General features: G+C 39.4%; 1 protein-coding gene across 2 annotated transcripts in view; it reads left to right on the top strand.

The window, feature by feature from the left end:
* Positions 1-19115, top strand: part of DHRS7C (dehydrogenase/reductase 7C) — a 58140-nt gene extending 39025 nt beyond the window's left edge. For both annotated transcript variants that reach the window (XM_036756347.1, XM_036756348.1), the window contains exons 6-7: positions 16856-17011; positions 18846-19115. In XM_036756347.1, the coding sequence (XP_036612242.1) occupies positions 16856-17011; positions 18846-19054 (365 nt within the window). In that variant the 3' untranslated portion in view covers positions 19055-19115. The remainder of the gene's footprint in view (positions 1-16855; positions 17012-18845) is intronic.
* The last annotated feature ends 5939 nt before the right edge of the window (positions 19116-25054 follow it).

The following is a 25054-nucleotide window of genomic DNA, read 5'->3' as shown; positions in this document are numbered from 1 at the left end:
AAATCCCCTTGTTCTATGAAGTTTGGATTCAGTCAAAGGGCCACACTTAAGGACCTAGAGGGCACATGTGGCCTCAAAGCCACAGGTTCCCTACTCCTGGTGTAAACCTATCCTATGCCAGACCTCTTTTCCCTCACACCCATTCTTAATTGGGGAAAACGAAAGGGAAAAAAAATATAGAATTCTCATAGCAAATATGCAAAACAAATGGCCATATTGGTTGTGTCAGACAAGTGTGCATCATTCTGAATCTTAAGTCCATCATCCTTCTCTCAGTAGATAGTTAGCATGCTTCCTCATCAGTCCTCCAGAATCATGGTTGATCATTGCACAGAGCAGAGTTATTAAATCTTTCAAAGTTGTTTCTCTTTACAATGTTGTTGTAATTGTAGAAATTGTTCTTCTGGTTCTATTCACTTAACCCTGCATAAGTTCATGCCATTCTTCCCAGGTTTCTCTGAAATCACCTCTTTCACCAATTCTTGGGTTTCAATAATACTTCATTAATTCATAAATTATAATTTTTTATTTATTTCCCAGTTAATAGGTCTCCCTTTAGTTTCCAGGTCTTTGCTACCATGGTGGGGGGTGTGGCTGCTATAATTATTTTTGTACATATGGATCTTTTTCTTCTGCCTTTGATCTCTTTGTGTATGGGACACCTTACTCCCCAAAATATCCAGTGACATTGGCCTCCTGGCTGTTCCACAAGCAAGATACACCATGTCTGGGCACTGGGCATTTTCTCTGGCTGTTTCCCATGGCAAAAACATTCTCTCCCTGCCCTTGGTTCCATGAAGAAGGTCAGTAGACCTCCCTAGATTCTTTTAAGTCTCAGCTAAAACCCTTTCATTTACTCCAAGTCTTCTCCAATCATATATATAATTTGTCTGTTTATATTTATATTTACATATTATTTATTTATATATGCATGTGTGTATATATGTATATGTGTTGTATGTATCCTTGTGTATACTTGTTTGCATGTTATCTTGCCCATTAGACTGTAAGCTTCTTGAGAGTAGCAACTGTCTTTTGCCTCTTGTATCCCTAGCACTTATCACAGTGGTTGACACATAGTAGGTGCTCAGTAAATGTATATTGATTGATATAGTTCAATCAAAGGGTATTCACAGTTGAGTGACTTTGGTGGCATATTTCCAAATGACTTCTCAAATTGGTAATTCATAGCACCACCAAATAATGCATTAATTAGTGTCCTTGTTTTCCTCAAGTTCCTCCAATACCATAATTTTCTTTTTGTCATCTTTGATAATCTGGTGGGCATGAGATTGAAACCTTAGATTTTCTTCAATTTACATTTATCCAATATAGCTAATATTAAAAGAGAAATAGTTAACAGGTGAAAAAGAATCTTTGCACCAAGTTTCCCTGATAAAGGTCTCATTTTCAAGATACATAAGAAACTGGTTCAAATTTATAAGAGTAAGAGCCATTCCTCAATTGAAAGGGAAGAAATTCAAGCTATTTGTAATATATAAAAATGCCTTAAATCATTAATAACTGTAGGAATGCAAATTAAAGCAACTCTAAGTTTCCATCCACCTCCTCATAGATAAAAATGGACTAAATAACCAGAATGAGACACACGACTTTGGAAATGGTGAATATGGGAATTCATTTTGCTTGCCTTTGAGTATTTACTACAAAGATTTTATTTTCTTTTTTTAAATAATTAATTTATTTTTAGTTTTCAATATTCACTTCCATAAGTTTTAAATTTTCTCCCCCTCCCTCCTCTTCCCCTCTCCAAGATAGCATGCAATCCAATATAGACTCTACATATATATATTCCTATTAAGCATATTTTCACATTAGCTATGTTGTATAGAAGAATTAGAACAAACGGGAGTAACCTTATTTTCCTTTTTTAAAATAGAAATATGAAGAAAAAATGCTTGTTAATTGAAAAAATTAATTTAAAACATTTGCGTTTCTCTAGTTATTGGTTATTTAGAATATTTTTAATGTGGGTTGTTGATAAAAATAGCTCTTATTCTTATAAATTTGAATCAGTTCCTCATATGTCTTAGACATGAAATCTTTACCAGAAAAAACACCTTTGCAGAAAATTTTTTCCTAGTTAAATATTTCCCTTCTAATTTTAACTTCATCAGTTTTGTTTGTGCAAAACCTTTTTAACATTATATGATCAACAGAGTCCATTTTATCTTGTGACCTCCTCCATCTTTCATTTAGTCACGAAATCTTCATTTCTTCATAGTTGTGAGAAGGTGCATTTATTTACTCCTTTCTTTTTGGAAGCCAACCTTGGTCATTATATTATGTGGCATTTAATTGTGCTAGGGAGAGGCTGCAATACTCTTTCCATTTATATTGTTATGGTCATTGTACATATCATCGTCTTAGTCCAGGCTACTTCATTTTGAATCAGTTTAAATAAGTATTCCCAGGCTTCTCTACATTATATTCATCTTTCCTTACAGCAGCACAGGAATATTCTATTCCGTTCATTACCATATATTGCTTACTCATTCTTCACTTGATAAGCACCTACAGAAATGCTTAATACTTATTTTACTTCTATTTTCTCTGCCAAGAAAAACCACCATTGCACTGGAAAATGGCATAAATAAAAACTAATAGGCAGTCCATACCCAAGACAAATATGACCTGGGAGCTCTGGATTTTGGTTATAATATTCCTAGAAATTGTCATTTTGGATTTCTTTCAGAAGGTGATGAATAGATTCTTTCCATTTCTGCTTTGCCCTCTAGTTCTAAGACATCATGGAGGTTTACTTTTGTGATTTCTTTCATAATTCCTTTTTTAACAAGATTATCAAATCAGTTTCTGAGGAGGGTGTGCTTGATAGAGTTTTTTTTTGTTGTTGTTCAGGCCTTTTTTATTCATGTCCAACTCTTCATGACCCCATGTGGAGTTTTATTGTCAAAGATACTGGAGTGGTTTGCCATTTCCTTCTCCAGCTCATTTTACAGATGAGGAAACTGAGGCAAACAGGGTTATATGACTCACCTGGGGTCACACAGCTAGTAAGTGTCTTAGGCCAGATTTGAGCTCAGGAAGATGAGTCTGTCTCATTCCAGACTCAATATTCCATCTATTCTGCCACCTATATGGCCCTAGATAGAGTTTACCTGGATTTTTTAGAAAAGCCTATGACGGAGTATCTCATATTATTCTTCTAAGGAAGATGGAAAAATGTGAATTAGATAATAATACAATTAGATGGATTCAAAACTGCTTGAATCAGTCTCAAAGAGTAGTTGTAAATAGTTCAGTGTCAATGTGGAAGAAGTCTCCAATTTTCCAATGAGGGTCAGTTGCAAACTGTGATTGGTCCTTTGGTGAAAAAGATTTTTCGGATTTACAGATGAGAGGAAGCTGGGAGGAATAATTAATATTCAACATGATAATATCAGGATCCAAAAAAATACTGATAGGTGAGATCACTGAACGGATATTGATAAGACAGACTTATGCTTTAATTTTTTAAAATCTACTTTGTAAATACAAAATGAGTGTGGCATTATTAGCAATTTGTCTGAAAAAAATCTGGGTGTTTTGGTTGACTTCAAAGTCAATATGAGACAGTAGTGTAATAGAAAAGCAAAAAGAAATCATTATCCATTAGGGGAGGCATGGTTTCCAGGAATAGGGAAGTGGCAGGCCCACTATACTCCACCCTTGTCGGACTTTATTTGGAGAATTATGTTCAATTCTGAACACGATAGTACAGAGAAAATGGAAGGAAATTTACACTTTCAAGAATGGTGAAGAGCCTTTGAATCCTTCTCAAATGAGGATCAGTTGTAGGAACCAGAGATATTTAGCCTAGAGAATAAATGACTAAAAGGCAGGGGAATGGGGGACCGGACACAATAGCTATCTTCAAATGTGTGAAGCACTGTCATGTGAAAGAGGGAATAGACTTTTCTGTGACCTCAAAGAAGAGAACCAGGAGCACGGAACATGTAGGCTTGATGTCAGGAAAACCTTACTAGTCGAGAGTTATCCAACACTAGAATACATTGCCTCTGAAGGTGACAGGTTTTCCATCCTCATTGGTCTTCAGATGGAAGCTGGATGACAACTTAGCAGGTATGTTATGGCAGGGACGTTGTTGTTGCTGCTGTTGTTCAGTCGTGCCAGAAAAGCCCTTTGTGACCCCATTGGAGGTTTTCTTGGCGAAGATACTAGGGTGGTTTGCCGTTTCCTTTTTGACCACATTTACAGATGAGGAAACTGAGGCAAACAGGGTTAAGTGACTTGCCCAGGGTAACGTGGATAGCATCTGAGGCCAGATTTGAACTCACAAAGATGAGTCTTCCTGACTCCAGGGCTGGCACTCTATCCACTGTACCATCTAGCTGCCCTTATGGCAGGGATACCTTTCATGTATGAGTTGGGTAACACGGACACTGAGACACCCTTCCATCTCCAAATATCTTTCATTCTGCGATACTTAATTGTCAATTCTTTGCATTTACAAAAAAAAAGCTGCTGTGAATATTTTGGCATATGTTGGACCTTTCTGTCTTTGACTTCTTGGGGGTATATGGCTAGCAGCAAGATCTCCGGGTTGAGAGTATGGACATTTTACACACCTTCTTTACCCATCCTTTCAAGCCCAATTTAGATGCAACCTTCTCCACAAACCTTTCCCCTTTTTCCCTCCCTAACCTCACACAGTGTTTTCTTTTTCTCTAGAGCATTTACCTTGTATCACTATGTATTTTAGTTACTTGTATAGATGTTTTATATCCCTGCTAGAATGTAAATTTCATAAGTGCTTAGTTAAAGTCCTTTGTGTCTTCCCCAATACCTAGCTATACATATTTAACATACATTTCACAAATTGTTGAAATTGTTGAATCTATACAAGCTACAATTCTAGGTAAAAGACACTAAGTGACAGCTGAATAGTATCGCCTAGTCTTAGATTTAGGAAAGACCTGGTAGCTGCCTAGTAAAATCTAAATGATAATTTCCTTTACATCTTATGCAAGTGAACATGTAGTCTAGCTTCTGCTTGAAGACCTCCAATGAGGGAAAAAATGAAGACCACTCTACTTTTAAACAGTTCCAATTCTCAGATGATTTTTACTTGTAGCACAATACTGTTGTATTGGGGGAGAAGATATCATCACACATTGTAGTCGTAGAAAGCTTCACTGTAGATGATTTTAAAAGATGAGTAGGAGATGAAATATAGTATATAAAGGGAATAGAGAATAGAGGATGTGAAAAAATGTTGGGATGCGGGAAAGGATGGTGGGGAAAAGGATGAATTTAGCCACGTTTTCCAGAGTATTCAATCTTTTCCCTTTTTGAGAGACTTGGAAGCCACCACCCCACAACTGGTAATTTTTTACCCAGTGAAAAGCCTCTGGGTCTAGTCTAGTGTTTTCGTAAGTACCAAGACCCATCCAGCATCCAAAAATGATGCTTATTTTATGACTCATATGTAGAAATCAGTTCTTGTTGAGCTATCTGCAAGGGATAATAAAAGGAAAGAGTCTGGACCTGTGATTACACTAGTGTAGGGAACTCCCTTAGAGAAAGCTGTTATACCAGTGTCTCTGATAAAGGCCTCATTTCTCAAATATATAGAGAACCGAGTCAAATTTACAAGAATATATGTCATTCCCCAATTGATAAGTGGAAGTTTTCAGAAGAAGAAATGAAAGATATCTATAATCATATGAAAAAATGCTCTAAATCACTATTGATTAGAGAAGTGCAAATCAAAATAGCTCTTAAGTACCACATCACACCTAACAGATTAGATAACATGACAAGACAGGAAAATGATAAATGCTGGAGAAGATGTGGGAAAATTGGAACACTAATGCATTGTTGGTGGAGTTGTGAATTGATCCAACCATTCTGGAGAGCAATTTGGAACTATGCCCAAAGGGCTATAAAAATGTATATACCCTTTGACCCAGCAATACCACTTCTAGGGCTGTATCCCAAAGAGATCATAAAAATGGGGAAAAGACCCACATGTACAAAAATATTTATAGCAGCTCTTTTTGTGGTGGTCAAGAATTGGAAATTGAGGGGATGCCCATCAATTGAGGAATGGCTAAACAAGTTGTGATATATGGTATATTCGTATTACATATGAATGTAATGGAATACTATAGTGCTATAAGAAATGATGAGCAGGAGGACTTCAGAAAAACCCGGAAAGACTTATATGAAGTGATGCTGAGTGAAGTGAGCAGAACAAGAACATTGTACACAGTAACAGCCACATTGTGCAATGACTTATCTCTTCTCAGCAATGCAAGGATCTAAGACAATTCCAAAAGACTTATGATAGAAAGTGCTATCCACATCCAGAGAAAGAACTATGGAGTCTGAATGCAGATCAAAGCATGCTATTTGCTCTCTTTTTTTTGTTTTGTTTTGTTTTGCTTTTTCTTTCTCATGATTCCTCCCATTCTTTCTATTTCTTCTTTACAACATGACTGATGTGAAAATATGTTTAATAAGAATGTATGTGTAGCACCTATATCGGATTGCACACTGTCTTGGGGAGCGGGAGGGAGGCAGAGAAAATTTAAAACTCCAAAGCTTATGGAAGTGAATGTCGAAAACTAAAAATAAATTATTTTTTTTAAAGAGGAAACTGTTACTACCAATGCAACTTTTTTATACTCTTAACTGAGAGGCCAACTCACTTGTTCATAGTCATAGGACTTAAACTCATTCTCTGTCAGGTGAGCATTTACCTTATCTTTGGTTGAACCAGGCCACCATGCTACTCCCCAGCCATTTCCATAACATGACCTTATCCCTTCTTGCTCCTTTTACGTGTTATCTTCATTCATTAGAATGTAAACTCCTTGAGGGCAGAGACTGTTTTGCTTATTAGCTCCCAGTGTTTCAACAATCTCTTCTGTGTAGAAAATTCCCAGTTCGATACATAGAGCTCCAGTCCAAGTTGTGACTTACAAGCCTACACTACCAACTTCCCATTGAACATCTTCAATTAGAATTCCCATAATCATTTCAAACCAAGCATGCCCAATATATATCTTATTATCTTCTACCCTTCCTCTCTTTCTAATATCTCTTTCTATTCAGGGCACCACTCTTCTTTCCACTTACCTAAGTCTACAACTTTCAAGTCATCAAGTCTTCCCTCTCCCTCCCCATTGACATCCAATCAATAGCCAAGTCTTGTCCATTCCACCTGGATTAGTTTCTCAAATGGCTAAATGAGATAAATTCTTTCCATTCTTTTAATCACCCCCCCTTATTCAGGCCTTCATGACCTCTTGCTTGACTACTGTAGTGGTTTCCTGATTGATCTCCTTCCTCAAGTCTCTCTACTCTTCAATCTATCCTCCACAAAGCAGCCCTAAAGCACAAATTTGAATACGTCCCTTACTTAAGAAACTCCAGGAGGACCCTCTTACTTTAGAATTTAAAAGACCCTCACAATACTGCTCCTCTTTCCAAGCTTATTGCATATTCTTCTATTTTGTACCCTATATTCTAGCTGAATTGTCCTGTTTTCCATTTCCTATGTACAACACTGTATGTCCTATCTTCATGCCATTACAAAAGCTATCCCTCCACTCCTGCAATCCATTCCTTTTTCACTTCTACCTATTAAAATTCCTATCTTGGAAGTCTGGTGAAGCCTATAGACACATTATCAGAATAATGTTTATATATATGTATCTATCTATATATATGTATATATAAAATACATAGGATTACAAAGGAAACCAAAGGTTAATTAAAACTAAGATACAATTTTCATGTTCTAAGTTCACAGACCCCTGAAATTTATCCATAGACCTCTTGAGGGTGCATGGACACCATGTTAAGATAAGAACCAATTAACTGGCTGACATGGTGGATTAAGGGCTATATCACCAACACAATACCAACAGTAGCTGCTAAGATCTTCCCATTCCCATTAACATAACAGGGGCAACCACCCAGATGAACTCTCCCAATATTCCCCTCCAAACAACTCTGAAATAATGCCTCAAATCAAGTTTTGGAATGGCAGAGCCAACAAAAGATCATGGTAAGACATTTCTGCAGCCTAGGAAAACTGAAGAGGTCAGTAGGAGAAGTCTGTGACACCAGGGTGGAAGCCTGTCCAGAGCCCACACACACAGTGGCAACAGAGGCCACAGCAGTAGCTTTGGGAGCTCTCAGCCCAGAGATCATAAGGGATTTGGACAACTGGACAGAAAGAGATTACAGGAAGCCCTTTGCTGGCCCTGAGTACAGCCAGTTGCCAATTGTATTAGGAGGGCAGAGTTTATGATCTCAAATAGGATCATAAACATGTCTGAAAGGTTCAGAACTGCCGGATATAAGAAACTCTCAAAGTAGAAGGCAGAAGAATCAAAACATATATTTAGGCTCCACAGTAACCAACCCATGAACCAGCAACCCCATTTTGATATATTGATCAAAAGCTTCCAGGCCCAATAAGTACGCCTTGAAAGAGTAACCAGGAGGCTACAGAAAAGCATGATGGCGTAAAGCAAAATCATGCTTCCCCCTCTATGGTAAAAGATTACACACTGGCCTGAAGTCCTTGTTCAGCTTCCTCCTGTAGGTCAGCTCTGCTACTGGCAGCTCCTGCTTCGGCTGTGGCTGTGGCTGTGGCTGTGGCTGTGGCTGTGGCTGTGGCTGTGGCTGTGGCTGTGGCTGTGGCTGTGGCTGTGGCTGTGGCTATAGCTGTAGCAGCCTCTGGCTCCAACGGGAGCTGCTTTTAACCATCTGGCTTCTGCGGGGGTGTAAGGTACACGGGGAAAGCACAGGTTCTTTCAATCTGCTTAAGCAAGGTGAAGGGGTTGACCAGGAAAGCACAGGTTCTTTCCATCAGCTTAAGCAAGGTGAAGGGGTTGACCAGGAAAGCACAGGTTCTTTCCATCAGCTTAAGCAAGGGAAGCAAGGTGAAGGGGCCGACAAGCTTACTCCAGTCCAACATACAAACAGTATTCAGTTCAGGGGAAAAAGCTAAACTAGTCAAGGGCACTTGTTGACTAAGTGCTAAGGAGCCCATTTTTGGTTGCCAACACACCAATTGACAACTTTATTGCTCATATGCAGTTCTGGGTTGCAGTTCCAGGGTGGTGAGGAGCACTGATGGTTGGTCATAAAGGAGCAGAGGCCCTAGTCACAGTTCCATGGCAAAGAGAGAGCTAGCTCTTGTGGCTGCAGAGAAGATCAGAATGTAGACCATGGAGAGCAGTGACCATACCTCTCCCAGGATCACACCACCTTGGAAGCACTAAAAATTTACAGATCCCTAGAATTAGCTCTGAAAACAGCAACATGAAAAAGTCTGAAGCTCAGGACATACCTCCCCACTCCCAGGTTAGCAGAACCCAACTTTAACAAGTTCAAAGGCAAGAAATAGGCTGAAAAAATGAGCAAACAACAAAAAATAATTTGACCATAAAAAACTACTATAGTAGCAAGGAAAAACACACTCAGAAGAAGACAGCTACCAGAAAAAAACCTCAAAGAAAAATGCCAATTGGACCCAAACCCAACAAGAATGCTTAGAAGAGTTTTTTTAAAAAGTCAGGAGTGATAGAGGAGAAGTTGGTAAAAAGAAATTGGAGTGATGCAAGAAAATTATGAAAAGAGAATTAAAGCTTGGTAAAATAGGCACCAAAAATACTGAAGAAAATGACACCTTAAAAAGCAGAATTGGCAAAATGGAAAAAGAGGCTCCCTGAAGAAAATAATTCCTTAAAAATTAGAATTCGGGAAGTGGAAGCTAATGACTCCATGAAACATTAAGAAACAATAAAGCAAAGTTAAAAGAATGAAAAAATAGAAGAAAATATTAAATATTACATCAGAAAAGCAATTAAGAATTATTGGAATACCTTTCCCCCAAGATGGTGTCAAAGGTTGCTGTTGTCCCCCCCACACACACACCCAAAACAGAAGCCACATCCAAGGCCCTGAAGGCCAAGAAGGCAGTATTGAAGGGTGTCCACAGCCACAAAAAGAAGATCTGAACATACCCTACCTTCTGGAGACTCGAGATACTAAGACTTCGAAGGCAGCCCAAATATTCTCAGAAAAGTGCCCCTCAGAGAAACAAACTTGATCACTATGCCATCATTCATATCCCCTTGTAACACTGAGTCTGCTATGAAGAAGACTGAGGACAACAACACCCTAGTCTTCACTGTGGATGTCAAGCCCAACAAACATCAGATCAAGCAGGCGGTAAAGAAGCTGTAGGATATCTACATGATCAAGGTCAACATGCTGATCCCGGCCTGATGGACAGAAGAAGGCCTATGTCCAACTTGCTCCAGACTATGATGCTTTAGATGTTGCCAACAAAATTGGAATCATCTAAACTGTGTCCAGCTATCCCACTCCACCTACAATAAACAGTTTTCCAGTATAAAAAAAGAAGAATTATTGGAGTACCTAAAAGTCATGATAGAAAAAGAGCCTAGACATCATATTTAAAGAAATTATCAAGGAAATATCTTAGATGCAGAGGGTAAAATAGAGACTGAAAGAATCTACCTATCACCTCCCAAAAGAGATTCCAAAATGAAAACTCCCAGGAATAATATAGCCAAATTCCTGAGCTCACAGGTCAAAGAGAAAACACTTCAAGCAGCCAGAAAGAAACCATTCAAATACTGTGGGGCCACAGTCAGGATCATACAAGATTTAGTGGCTTCCACATTAAAGGGCTGGAGGGCTTGGAATGTGATATGCTGGAAGGTAAAGGAGCTAGATTTGTAACCAGGATAATATTACCTACCCAGTAAAACTGAGTACAATTCTTCAGGGGGAAAATGGATACTTAATGAAATAGAGGACTTTCAAATATTCCTGATGAAAAAGACCAGAATTAAATAGAAAATTTGACATTCAAAAATGAGACTTAAGAGAAACATAAAAAGGTAAACATGAAAGAGTAATCATAAGGAACTTAATGAAGTTAAACTGCTTATATACCATATGGGATGATACATATAACTCCTAAGGATTTTATAAATATTAGAGCAGTTAAATGGAGTTTACATAGACAGAGATCATGGGTGTAAGTCAATCTTGTTGGAATGATCTCCAGAAAAAAAATGAAACAGATATACTGGGAGAAGGTGGAAGGGAGAGGGTGGGGAAATTTTTCTCATATGAGAGGCATGCAAGAAAAAGCTTTTACAATGAAGGAGAAAATTGGGAGAGGGGAGTGGCAGGCAATACCTCACTATCATCAGAATTTATTCAAAGAAGGAAGAATATATACATACTCACTTGTGTATAGAAACATAACTAACCACTTCCGGGGGTGGAGCCAAGATGGCGGCTGGAAAGCAGGGACTTACGTGAGCTCCCCACCACGTCCCTCCAAAAACCTAAAAAAAATGGCTCTGAACAAATTCTAGAACTGAAGAACCCACAAAATAGCAGAGGGAAGCAGGGATCCAGCCCAGGACAGCTTGGATGGCTGCTGGATGAGGTCTATCACACAGAGAGTGGAGGGAAGCAGAGCTCAGCATGGGAGGCAGCAGGACCAACCAGACCAGGAGCCGGGCAGGACAGGCCCTAGCACCCGGAATCAGTGAGCTGAGGCAGTTACCAGACGTCTTAACCCACAAACACCAAAGACAACAGAGAAAGTAAGTGGGAAAAGCTGCGGGGGACAGAGTTCGTGGTTCGGCCACTGCCCCAGGGGCAGCGGGGGAGGTGCAGCTACAGAACTACAGCTGCAGTTACTTCCAGGCCCAGGCCCACGTGGTGGGAGGAATTAAGTGGCGGATCAGAGCAGGAGTGCAGAGCCTGCTGAAGATTTGCTTCAGGACCGGGTTGGTGGTTCTTGAGGAAGGAGGAGTGCAGGTGTGGCAGAACTGGCTGTATATAAATAGCTCTGAAATCAACGGCACATCCCCTCAAGCTTGGAACAAAGTACTCTTTGCTCTACAAGCAGTCATACCCCAACGAAAAACTCAAGGGTCAAGTAAGTTGGCTGGGAACATGGCCAGGCAGCGAAAATGCACCCAGATTCAGTCTCAGACTTTGGAATCTTTCTTCGGTGACAAAGAAGACCAAAACATACAGCCAGAAGAAGTCAACAAAGTTCAACAGCCTACACCAAAAGCCTCCAAGAAAAACATGAACTGGTCTCAGGCCATGGAAGAACTCAAAAAGGAGTTGGAAAAGCAAGTTAGAGAAGTAGAGGAAAAATTGGGAAGAGAAATGAGAAGGATGCAAGAAAACCATGAAAAACAAGTCAATGACTTGCTAAAGAAATACTGAAAAAAATATTGAAGAAAACAACACTTTAAAAAATAGACTAACTCAAATGTCAAAAGAACTCCAAAAAGCCAATGAGGAGAAGAATGCCTTGAAAGGCAAAATTAGCCAAATGGAAAAGGAGGTCCAAAAGACCACTGAAGAAAATACTACCTTAAAAATGAGATTGGAACAAGCGGAAGCTAGTGACTTTATAAGAAATCAAGATATTATAAAACAGAACCAAAGGAATGAAAAAATGGAAAACAATGTGAAATATCTCATTGGAAAAACCACTGACCTAGAAAATAGATCCAGGAGAGATAATTTAAAAATTATTGGACTACCTGAAAGCCATGATCAAAAAAAGAGCCTAGATATTATCTTTCAAGAAATTATCAAGAAGAACTGCCCTGATATTCTAGAACCAGAGGGTAAAATAGAGATTGAAAGAATCCACAGATCACCTCCTCAAATAGATCCCAAAAGGAAAACTCCTAGGAACATTGTCACCAAATTCCAGAGCTCCCAGATCAAGGAGAAAATACTGCAAGCAGCCAGAAAGAAACAATTTGAATATTGTGGAAAAAACAATCAGGATAACACAGGATCTGGCCGCTTCCACATTAAGGGACCGAATGGCTTGTAATATGATATTCCAGAGGTCAATGGAGCTAGGATTAAAACCAAGAATCACCTACCCCGCAAAACTGAGTATTATGCTTCAAGGCAAAATATGGATTTTCAATAAAATAGAGGACTTTCAAGCTTTCTCAGTGAAAAGAGCAGAGCTGAATAGAAAATTTGACTTTCAAACACAGGAATCAAGAGAAGCATGAAAAGGTAATCAAGAAAGAGAAATCATAAGGGACTTACTAAAGTTGAACTGTTTTGTTTACATTCCTACACAGAAAGATGATGTGTATGATTCATGAGACCTCAATATCATAGTAGCTGAAAGGAATATGCATATACATATATGTGTATACATATATATACATATGTGTGTGTCTATGTATGTATATATGTAGGTATGTATATATATGTACATACACACACACAAAGGGCACAGGGTGAGTTGAATATGAAGGGATGATATCTAAAAAAGATAAAATCAATTTAAGGGATAAGAGAGGAATATATTGAGAGAGGGAGAAAGGGAGAGATAGAATGACGTAAATTATCTCGCATAAAAGTGGCAAGAAAAAGTGGTTCTGTAGGAAGGGAAGAGGGTGCAGGTGAGGGGGAATGAGTAAATCTTGCTCTCATCAGATTTGACCTGAGGAGGGAATACCATACACACTCAATTGGGTATCTTACCCCACAGGAAAGAAGGAGGAAGAAGATAAAAAAGGGGGGATGATAGAAGGGAGGGCAGATGGGGGGAAGAGGTAATCAAAAACAAACATTTTCGAAAAGGGACAGGGTCAAGGAAGAAAATTCAATAAAGGGGGATAGGTTAGGAAGGAGCAAAACACAGTTAATCTTTCACAACATGAGTACTGTGGAAGGGTTTTATATAATGATATGCATGTGGCCTATGTTGAATTGCTTGACTTCTTAGGGAGGGTGGGTGGGGAGGGAAGAGGGGAGAGAATTTGGAACTCAAAGTTTTAAAAACAGATGTTCAAAAACAACAACAAAAAAAAGTTTTTGCATGCAACTAGGAAATAAGATACACAGGCAAGGGAGCATAGAAATTTATCTTGCCCTACAAGAGAAGAAGGGAAAGGGGAATGGGAGGGGAGTGGGGTGACAGATGGGAGGGCTGACTGGGGAATGGGGCAACCAGAATACATGCCATCTTGGAGTGGGGGGAGGGTAGAAACGGGGAAAAAATTTGTAATTCAAACTTTTGTGAAAATCAATGCTGAAAACTAAATATATTAAATAAATTTTAAAAAAAAATTCAAAAAAAAAGAAACATAACTAACCAATATGGAAATGGGGAAAAGAAGGGGATGAGAGAAGGGAGTGGGGATGATAAAAGAAGGGGCATATTAAGAGAGGCAGTGATTAGAAGCAAAATAGACTTTTGAGGAGGAACAAGATAAAAAGAGAGAGGAAAGAAGAAATAGAAGAAAATTGGATGGAGGGCAATGCACAGTAATCATAACTGTGAATGTGAATGGGATGAGCTCACCCATAAAACAAGCAGATTGCAGAATGGATTAGAAGCCAGAATCCAATAATATGTTATAAAAGACACATTTGAAACAGAAGACATACACAGAGTTAAAATAAAGGGTTGTATCAGAATCAAATATGCTTCAGCCGAAGTAAAAAAAGGCAAGGTAGCAATCATGTTCTCAGACAAAGCAAAAGCAAAAAAATAGTTAAAACCAATAATCAGGGAAACTACATAGTGTGCTATTGCTAAAATGTACCATAAATAATGAAATAATATCAAAAAAATTTTACTGACAGTTTCTCTAATAAAGGTCTCATTTCTCCAATATATACTGAGTATAGAACTGGGTCAAATTTATAAAAATAAGAGCCATTCCCCAATTGATAAATGGTCAAATGGTATGGCAGTTTTCAGAAGAAGAAACCAAAGCTAGTTATAGTCAGATGAAAAAAAAATGCTCTAAATCACTATTGATTAGGTAAAGGCAATTTAAAACAACTCCAAGGTAGTGCCTCACATCTAACAGAAAAGACAAGTGCTGGAGGGGATGAGGGGGAAAAATGGTACACTTAATGAAATGCTGGCAGAATAGTGAATTTTGGTGCAATCATTCTGAAGAACAATTTGAAAGTATGACCAAAGGGCTATAAAACTGTGCACATGATTTGATCTAGAAGTACTGCTATTAGGTTTGTACCGCATAGAGATCAAAGAAAAAGGAAAAGGACCTATATGTACAAAAATATCTATAGTAGCTTTTGTGGTAGCACAAAATTGAAAATCAAGGGGATACTCATCAATTGGGAAATGGCTGAACAAATCGTGGTACAGAATTGTGATGGAATACTATTGTGCTATAAGAAATGATAAGGGAAATAGTTTCAGAAAAACATGACAAGACCTATATGTCCTAATGCAAAGTGAAGTGAGAAGTGGGAGATCATTGTGCACAATAACAGCAATGTTGTAATAGTGATCAAATGGCTACTCTGATCAATATAGTGATCCAAGACATTGAGCCATGATGAAAAATGCTGTCTCCAGAGAGAGAACCAATGAACTCTGAGTGTAAATTGAAATATAATTTTCTTACTTTATTTTTCTTGCTTTTTTCTGGTATGGCCAATATGGAAATGGGTTTTGCATGATTTCACATGTATAATTGATATAATATTGCTTATCTTCTCAATGGGCATGGGAGGGATAGAAGGGAGTGAGAGAATTTGGAACTCAAAATTTAAAAGGAAAAGAATGTTTGAAATACATTATATTTTTTAAAAAAGAATAAAAATGAGGAAACACCAAAAAAAAAGGAACCAATTGTTTTAACAATCCGGCTAGCAGCTTCTGTGGGGGCATAAAATCCACCCACAGCCAGTATCCAGGAGGCTGCCAGCACGCCGGGAACGCACAAGTTCTTTTGATCTGCTTATCCAAGGAAAGCAAGGTGAAGGGGTTGACAAGCTTACTTTAATCCAGCATACAGACAGCATTCACTTAGTTCAGGGGAGCATACAGAAAGCACTCAGTTAGTTCAGGGGAAAAAGCCAGCACCCCGAACTTCAGAACAAATACAAACAAATCACAAGCATCAATAGACAGACCAAATACAGATTCATTCACTTACTTCAGGGGAAAAATCCAGCACCCTGAACTTCAGAACAAAATACAAAAAAATTACAAATATCAACGGACAGACCCAATACAATTCATAGTTACCAGCATTTAGGTTCAGCTTGGAACAAGGGCTGGCCCAGAGTCACGTGCCACCACTGCTGCCACAAAGAGCTCCAACCAAAAAAAGGGAAAAAGGGGTCTTCAAGCTGTCTTCTCTCCTCTTATAGGGTTTTTGACATCATCAAGCATTGTCTGAATGACCAGAGCCGATTGGTTCTTGAGTTGGCCCTTCCTCCCTAGGATCCTGGGAGGTTCACATCCGCACAGACCAGGTCAACACCCAACAGGGCATGGCTCTGGAGTCAACACCTTCCCCCCCACCTCCCACCCCCCCCCACCAGCCCCATGAATTGCCACAAAGAGGCAGACCCAAACCCACGTGGTCCAAAAGCCTCTGCTGTCCCAGACATGCAAACCAGGCCCTCCCTGGGCCCCCAAGGGCCCAGCACCTAGTAAGGCTCAATGAAATAAATTGAGTTACTCAAAGAAAACAAAGGCCATTTTGCTTGCCGACACACCAATGAACTACCAGACTTCTAGAACACGATGTCAGTCCCTTTGCTAAAGCATGAGTAGATGTATAGAGATATGTGTCAATGGGATAAAGTCTATTTAGGGAGCATTAAACATCTCTTCTACCCCATCTCATTAAAACCTAGCCCTAGAAATGGGACACCATATTCTCCAGGTCCCTTGAGAGACTCTCCTGTATCACAGAAAAAAGAGAAAAGAAGAAACAAGGCCTTTCGTGTGCTCATCTCTGCTTTGTTTGTCTTCTAGATGCTGCCTCAAAACATGCTGCCCAGGGGTTTTTTGATTGTCTTCGAGCAGAAGTTGAAGAATTTGAAGTGGTTGTCAGCACCGTGAGCCCAACTTTCATCAGATCCTACCACACATATACAGAGACAGGGAACTGGGAAGCTTCCATTTGGAAATGTGAGATTTCTGACTTACACAGGGAATGGGTCAGAGGAAAAAGACAGTAGGGACAGATCCCGGAAAAGACCTCTTGTCAGTGCTCCAGGCACCCTAACATCATGACTTTTGGGAATAATCCTTCTCTTCTGAATCCACTATTTGGGGTTGCAAATTCCGTGCCACCCACCACTATTTTTTTGTGTAACAATTCCTCTATCACAGTACCTACATCCAAGGTGCATTTCCATTGGGAAGGGATCGTGACATAGCCCAGAATATGTGGGTCTGGATTGGAAGACGTTGGGGAGTTCCTAATTGTAATATAGGTCAAGAACCTGGAGAGTGTAGAGAGAGCAATGGAATGATTGGATATGAGGCAGGGGTTCTGTGAATTTTTTTAAATGTATAATTGTATTTTAATATACTTAGTTTCCTTTATAATCCTACATATTTCACCTTAGGCATTTAAAAACATTTACTGAGAAGGAATCCATAAAAAGCATATGGATGGCCAAGAGGATCCACGACACAGAAAGGATTAAGAAAATTGGTTCTGAGATAAGTCCTGTCTAGCCTAGGTTCACAAAGTTCTTAGCTTGAGGTGCTCCAAAACCATGGGTCATATTATGGGACATGGAGCCAGAAGGAACCTGACATATGTTGAAGTCCAGGAAGTTGACTTTACTTACTCAAGGTGATAAAGCTATTGAGTGGCAGAACTGGCATTCAAGTCCAGACCTCTGAATCTTAATCCAGTCCTGGTTTCACTGAAGCTTCTAGAAGGGACTTTAAAAATACCCTCTAACCCATGAGAGGCTGAAGGCCCAAAGTCCTCTAGAGATGTCTTAGGCATCTGTAGTGAGGTGGAGTTGTAGCATACCAGGCATTCTGGTTTCTCGTGCCCACAAGTGCTTAAGAGTCAGGATCCAGGATGATCCTGCCAGCTCCAGGGCTCTCTTCTCTGGCTGCCCTGAATTCTGGGATGCAAATTATAGTGACTTGTGAATTCTCTGGAATCTGGGGACAGAGCAAAGACAGGGCCCAGAGTGGGTTTTCTAATTCACCAAGTATGGCACTAGGATGAACACCATTGGTTTGGGGAGATGTTAGAACACAATTCTATCAACTCTCCTTTCTCCCCTGCGACCCTTAAGCCAGAACAAGGGAGACTGAGAAACATTAAAAATAGTGAAAAAAAAATGTGGGGAATGTTGGAGGGAGCAGGAATCACTAGAGTCAGAGGACTTGAGTTCAAATGCTGGCTTCTAACTAATAGCTTCCACACTGAAAGCTGAAGACCCCAGGTTCTACTCCTGCTCCTGTGACTCAGTTATTGTGAGACCTTAAAGAAATCACCTACACTCTAGGCCTCAGTTGCATCATCTTTGAAATGAGTGACTTGTGCTACATTATTTTTAAAGTCCTTTCCTATTTTTCTGACATTCTATAGTTCTCTGATACCCAAGGTTTCTGGAGAGTATTGTGGAGTTGGACCAATTTCTATTCTTTTGGTATTCTGCCAACTATTTCTACTTAAAAATCCATATAATCATCCCTCTCTTTGGCATATATGAAACTCTTCTTTCTGTCTTTGACTTCCCTGGAGTATATGCTTATCTCTGGATCAAAAGAGACAGTCATTTTAGTAATTTTTTTATATAATCCCAAATTGTTTTAGAGAAAGGTTGGACCAAATCAAATTCTACCCACAGCATACCAGTCTTTCCATAGCATGACTGTTTCCATTTTTTGTCATCTGTGCCATTTGCTGAGTGTGAAATAAAAGCTTAGAGTTGTTTTAATTTGCATTTCCTTATTATTAGTCATTTCTTCTCTCTCCTTGGTCTCTCAGTCTTTTTTAGGAAGTTCGCCTATGGGGTCCATCCTGTGGAAGTAGCTGAAGAAGTGATGAAGACAATAAGGAGGAAGAAGCAGGAGGTTTTCATAGCCAACCCCATCCCCAAGGCTGCCATCTACATTCGCACCTTTTTTCCAGAGTTGTTTTTTGCTGTGGTGGCCTGTGGGGTCAAGGAGAAATTAAGTGTCCCAGAGGACAGGTAACACGATGATGACCAGATGAGTCCTTTTGCCGTGATGGAAATAAACTGTTTTCTTACAGGGATTGAGTGGTCAATTGTGACTCAACACAGAAAGTTGCCCTAAGCACAAATGCACCTTTATGTTTCTCAGCCAAAGTCTGGCAGGAAGCACTGGCTGCTGCTGGTAGGGATAGATCCAACACCAGCAAAGAGACTATGGTTCTATTTGATTTGATTTCATAGGTTGTTGAACACAATGCTCCACACTAAGACCCCATCCCTTCCACCCCCAGGCCTGATGGCTGACAACCAAACAAATAAAAAGGTGTCTTTGGTGTACCCACTTCACAGGAAAACAGGCAACTCAACCCAATTCAAGTAAGAAAACATACTGAATTCACAGTAAGGAAAACTTTTTTTAAAATAGCCCAAGTAAGCTATCAAATTCAACAGTCTAAGGTAAATGATTCCTGACTCAAATTTGCCAATATTCCACAGTGCCTCCAACTAGTTCAAGACTTTTTAATAAAGTTCTCAAAAGAAAATGTAATTTATTTTACCTCAATTCAGAAAGCCTCCATTAAGGTTCCCATCTGATGCTTCATCCTAGCCATGGCAGTGATTCTGGGCTCTGGAAAATTATTCCATGAAGCTTTGGCAGGTCCTTCCAAGTTGGAGAGGTTCTGGGTACAGACCCAGTAACAAATTGCGTTTTTTGTCATCCAAGGACCAGACCAACCAAATCCAAAGACCTAAATGACTAGCCAAAGGGGGTCAACCAGCAAATCAAATCAATAAGTATTTATTAAGCACCTACTATGCAGTAGACACTATATACAAATACAAGAATAAAGAAAAGTAATCCTTGCCCACAAGGAACTTGTATTTTTTTCCAATTTAATTTTTATTATTTTATTTTTATTTTCAGCTCCAAATTCTCTCCCTCTCACCTCCACCCCTTAACCCACCACCAGTAAGAAAGTAAGAAAAACAAAACCCATTACAATCTTGTAGAGTCAAACAAAAGAAATTCCTGCGTCGGTTATGCTCTCCTCCCCACCCACCCACCCTACCCCCTAATTAAAAAACAAACAAGCCCACAAGCTTTATTCTGCACTCTTGGGTCCATCACCTCTGTCTGGAAGTGGGTAGCATGTTTCATCCATGAGTCCTCTGGAACTGTCATTGGTTCCATTGTATTGATGAGAATTCATAAGTCATTCAAGAAGCTTACATTCTAATGGGAGGAGAGAACACCTAAGAGTAAACTGAGAACCAGTAATGGAGGAGTTAGAGGAGAAGTACCTACATGGGGCCATGGAGGAGAAATCAGGAGCAGAAAGGTCTATGGGGAGAGTTGGGGGGAGATCTTCCAAAGTAAATAGACTACTGGTACATGGAAGAGTTCAAAGAGTCAAGAGCAGAGCTGAGAGGGGAGTGAAGCAGAGGGCTAGCCTGAGTACTTTCTCAAAATAGAAGTTCCAGAAGAAACTCACAAATCAAAATTACCACTAGATGGTGAATTTTGCCAGCCACAGAAACTCTAAGAAAACTTTCAGTTATGGCATGGAGGAAACAAAGGAATTAGAGATGAAAGGAATCCTAAAATAATTTAGTCCAGCCATTTTATTTTTATTTTATAAAAAAAAATTAGCATTCTGGGATGTAAAATTATTTGCCTGAGGTCACAGAGCTAGTAAATAACACAAGTTTGATTTGAATCCAGGTCCTCTGATACCAAATTTGTTGTTGCAGCTCTGATCACAGAGGCATGCCATGTTATAGACAGGTTTGGCTGGAAGGATGCAGGAACAGAGGTTCTTCTGTATATGGCTGATACCACAAGTCTAGATACACAAGTGAAATCTGGAGTCTAAGAGGAGAAAGTCAACTAGAATTATACTAGTGAACAGGCTTGGTGAGCTCTGCTCTAATGCAAAGATTATTTGTTCTCTGCTACCTTTGATAATGCCTGCTTTGTGGGAGGTAGTTCTGGACCCAAAGGAACAATGGAACCCTGCTCCTACTGGAGCAGGACCAGAGGTGCTGGAATCTCTGTAATGTTCTCATACAAGTAAACAAGCAGGGCTTTGCACCTTCATGAAGGGTGGATTAAGAGCTTTGCAGGCCTAGCACAGAGAGTTCCAAAGATTAGGTGTTTCCATGGTAGTGCCCACTTTTATTCACTTCCTCTCTTAGGCTTGAATTATTTCCACTCTCTAACAACACATCTAGCATCTAACTGCTTACTGCATGAAACCTCAGTAGATAGGTATCTCTCTATTATGGCTAAATCCTTGGGAATTAAGCTACCTATACCTCAGAATTACCTGACTGGCTCAGAATCACAGAATCAAAAGGACTTCAAAGGTCATCTTATCAAACCACTGCTCTACAACACATCTGACACATGATCATTCAGGCTTCACTTGATTACAGCTCATTCTACTATGAAATAGCTCTAATTGTTAGAAAGGTTTTCCCTATATCAAGCCAAAATCTGCCTCTCCTGTCACTTCCCCCCTTGTTTCTAGAAGCAAAGAGGGAGATTTGGCGGGTTTAAGACTTAAGAATGGGACTAGGTCTATATCCCAAAGAGATCATAAAAAAGGGGAAAGTACCTACATGTGCAAAAGTATTTATAGCAGCTTTTTTTATGGTGGCAAAGAACTGGAAATTGAGGGAATGCCCATCAATTGGGGGATGCTGAATGAGTTGTGGTATATGAATATAATGGAATACTATTGTGCTATAAGAATAGGCTTACATGAACTGATGCTGAGTGAAGTGAGCAGAATCAGGAGAACACTGTATGCAGTAACAGCAACATTGTGCAATGATCAACCATGACGGACTTAGCTCTTCTTAGCACTACAATAATCCAAGACAATTCCAAAAGACTCATGATGGAAAATGCTATCCTACATCCACAGAAAGAACTATGGAGTCTGAATGCAGATTGAAGCATACCATTTTCACTTGGTTTTGTTTTCATTTTTTCTTCGTGGTTTTTCCTTTTTGTTTTGTTTCCTCTTTCCCAACATGACTAATGTGGAAATATGTTTAACATGATTACACATGTATAGCTTATATCAGATTGGTTGCCACTTTGGGGAGAGGAAGGAGAAGAGGGAGAGAGAAAAATTTGTAACTCAAAATCTTAGAAAAAATGAATGTTGAAAACTATCTTTACATGTAATTGGAAAAAAATAAAATTCTATTTAAAAAAAAGAATTGAGTGGGGAGAAGAGTAGGGCACAAGAATAAGTCAATGACCCAAGAATAAGGAATGAAGAGAAAAGAAAAAGAAATGAGGAAGTAGAAGTAATCCAGGAGGATTCAAAAAGGAGGGAGATGAGGAAAAGGAGAATCCAAGTAGAAATCAGAGGAAGGTAGGAAGATACAAGCTTGAAGAGAACTTCAAAGAGGAGAAATCAGGAAAGAAGATGAAAGAAGTGAGAGAGAGATGGAGGAAGAAAGGAGGACCCCAGCTAAAGTTGGGGGAGAGGAAATGAAGTAAAGCAGAAGAGGAAGCTCCCCCCACCAAAAAAAATAAATTGAAGAGGAACAAGAACTCAAGAAGTCAGAAGAATGTAACAGGGCACTAAACCAGTAAGGCCAGTCATTATTAGCAGAACTCTTTGGGCAGACTCAAAAGCCCCTCTCCCTCTTACAGGAATGAAGAGATTTACGGACAAATTAGAAGATTTATGGAATTAAGCAGGAGCACAGAATCTCAGAGTTGAAGGGACCTCCAGCTAATCCAACTCATACCTAAACAAGAATCCACTCTGCAACATACCCAATAAATAATCATAAAATCTTTGCTGAAAAAACTCCAGTAAGTTCTTTGCTTAAGGAACTCTATTCAACGTTCTGTTTAAAAATTTTGCCTTATGTTGAGCCTATATTTTCCTCTGCGATTCAAATTTAATTCAACATTCATTAAGCACATATTCTTTTCAAGGCACTGTGCCAGGCAGTGGAGATACAAACAACAGCAACCCAAAAAGTGAAATTATCTCTGACCTCAAGGATTTTACATGAACTTTCTTAGTTCTGTCTTTCAAAGCCATAAAACCAATTTCTATTTCAGATGAAAACTCTTCAAATACTGGAAGACAGATAAACATGTTCCCCTAAGTCTTTTCTTCTCCAGGATATACTTTACCAGTTCTTTCAATCAGCTCTCAAAGTGATGGGGTGCTTGTGCTTGGACCCTAATTCTAACATCACATCTCCCCTTAGCCTCTGCCTGGGTGCCTGTGCCTGAACTCTAGTTCTAAAATCACATCTCTCCCTAGCTTCAAAGTATTGGCCCAGGCAGCCTCTCTCCAGTTCAAGGGCAGCATGCCTTACCAAAACAACTAGTTCTCAAAACATATTCTTTCCCAGGCAGCCTTTCTATAGCTAAAGGGCAGCATGCCCCAAAATTATCTCTGCGTCTTTTTCAGTAAGCAGCTATGCCCAATTATAGTTTGATTCCCAGGTGTTGATAACTGACCATACACTAAGTCTAACATATATCCTAGGCATAGTCAAATGTATACTCCCTTACATTAGTCTTGTCTAACAAGACACATGATGGAATCCACCTGGATATTCCCAGTCAGCCATGAACTTTTGGTGACTTAAAGATGTTTCACAGGCAAAACCACACCTCCAGGTAGCCCCCCTGTGGGCTATTTCCCTATGAACTCTGGGTAAGATACCTGCGCAGTAGATACAAAAAGTGCATGTTCCTTTAAGAACTGACCAACCCCTAATCATGCCTTGACCACTCCCTGATCCCACCCCAAAACACCTAATTGACAGATTTCACCTCTAAATCTTGTACTTAAACTTTCCCTGTAGCCCTGTATTGTTGCAGGTTCCCTAAGAACTCTTGCCCACTTTATATACGTAAATCTTTGCCTCCTTGACTTAAAGAATGCTTGGGTCCACGAATTCATTCTAGGTGGCCTTGCCTTGGGAACTTTGGTTTGGGATTTCTACATCCCTGGGTTCACTTCTCCCCCAACAAAAGCACTTCACACTCCTACTTCATCTGCCCTGGATGTTCTCCAACTTGCCAAAGTTTCTCCTAAAATGTAGTGACCATACAATGTTCCAGATGTGATCTGACCAGAGCACAGCACAGCAACTCTGTCAACTCAAAGACTGTAAACAATGTGATATAAAATCACATTTGGTTTTTTCAATACTTTATCACATTGTTCACTCTTACTGACTTTATAGTCCACTAAAACTAGATCTCTTTTTCGACAAACCATTAACCGTACCTCACTCCTCCTTACAATTGTGAAGCTGATGGTTTAAAACCAAGTATATGGGGTTTTTTTGTTGATCTCTATTGAATGCCATCTTTATAGATACAAGCCAAATGTTATAGTCTAGAGAGATTTTTTTTTTCTGATCCTATCTCTAACACCCATTATACTAGCTACCTTTTGAGCTTTACTTCTTCGGCAAATTTAAATTGCATTTTCTGTAAGCCTTGATCAAAGTCACTGATGAAGAGTTAAATAGGCAGTACCAAGGGGAGAACACTGGAACTCTCCTTCCTTGTTGACATTAAGCTACTGGGCTCAACCATTCATCCAGGTCTGAATCTACATAATTGTATCCTGTCAAACCCTTGCCTCTCCATCTTGTCCACAAGTGTAGCAAAAGAAATGTTACTAAATGTTTTGCTAAAATCCTAGGTACAGAATTCTTTTTAACAGTCAACTAATCCTATCTAAAATAGAAGCGAGGTAATACTGTCATGACCTATTCTTAAGGAAACCATGTTATCATTTTGGCTTCTGTCCATACTGACACAAATGCTTCTGCCTTGTTTCATCTCTTAAGTTCTCTGGTTTCCTCACAAGTTTTTAGTATGTTATGTTCTTGCATTCTCCTTTAATCTATTCTGTTGATTTCGAATAGATTGTAAATCCAGGGTTAAAAAGCCAGAAATAGCAGAGCTAGCAAGAAGGATGCTGTGATCCCAGGATGGAGGTTGCTCCCTTAGTCTGGG

Source organism: Trichosurus vulpecula, chromosome 4 (genome assembly GCF_011100635.1).
Source record: "Trichosurus vulpecula isolate mTriVul1 chromosome 4, mTriVul1.pri, whole genome shotgun sequence".
In the NCBI taxonomy this organism is placed as follows: domain Eukaryota; kingdom Metazoa; phylum Chordata; class Mammalia; order Diprotodontia; family Phalangeridae; genus Trichosurus; species Trichosurus vulpecula.
This window is presented reverse-complemented; position numbering and strand designations above follow the sequence as displayed.